The sequence below is a fragment of the Mesitornis unicolor genome, unplaced genomic scaffold, assembly GCF_000695765.1.
Source record: "Mesitornis unicolor isolate BGI_N332 unplaced genomic scaffold, ASM69576v1 scaffold36627, whole genome shotgun sequence".
Lineage (NCBI taxonomy): Eukaryota > Metazoa > Chordata > Aves > Mesitornithiformes > Mesitornithidae > Mesitornis > Mesitornis unicolor.
Genome location: NW_010196379.1, coordinates 12,167 through 12,769, shown reverse-complemented (window position 1 = coordinate 12,769; position 603 = coordinate 12,167). Strand labels below are relative to the sequence as shown.

Sequence of the window (603 nt, the reverse complement as noted above, 5' to 3'; positions counted from 1 at the left end):
CTTCCAACTCCTAACAATCTGTGATTCTGTGCTCAGGCCTGCCTGCCGTCCTGCCTCCATGCCTGTCCCCCTGCCCATTCTCCTCCCTGCCCGCCGCTCCACCTACCAGGCAGATGCGCCCAATGCGGGAGTAGACCCCAGGGCTCAGCGGGGCATCGGCCGACTTCTCCCGGAAGAAGAAGTAGAGTTTGTCATCGTTCCTCTCACTGCTGTCAGGGATGAGCTGGGCACGGACGAAGGCCGGGTCTGGAACGGCACAGCATGGCACTGTCAGCCCAGCGGCACCCCTACCCCGTGCTGCAGTGGGATGTTGAGGCCCCCTCTCCTCCTGTCATGGTCTCAGGGAAGGAGCTGCATCTGGACCAGAGCTGCAGGGTTGGCACTGAGGAACCAGGTCTCTCTGGTGGTCAGCTGGGAGGAGCTCAGAGCATCCCTGAGGTTCCTGGGAGCATCCCTGAGGTCCGCAGGCTGGAGGGCTCCAGCAGCAACATGAGCAGGGTGGTGGGAATTGGTCTTCCTCCCCAGGGAGGAACCACACAGCCAGGAAGCTTTTCAGGAAGCTTCTCCCCGTCATCCATCAGCCGGTGCCCGGCCCGTGCTGAC

General features: G+C 62.7%; 1 protein-coding gene across 1 annotated transcript in view; it reads right to left on the bottom strand.

The window, feature by feature from the left end:
• Positions 1-106: 106 nt before the first annotated feature.
• Positions 107-603, bottom strand: part of LOC104543777 (semaphorin-3F-like) — a gene marked incomplete at its 3' end in the record, with an annotated part of 7,011 nt that continues 6,514 nt past the window's right edge. The window contains 1 exon segment of the mRNA XM_010188458.1: positions 107-246. Coding sequence (XP_010186760.1) covers positions 107-246 — 140 coding nt within the window.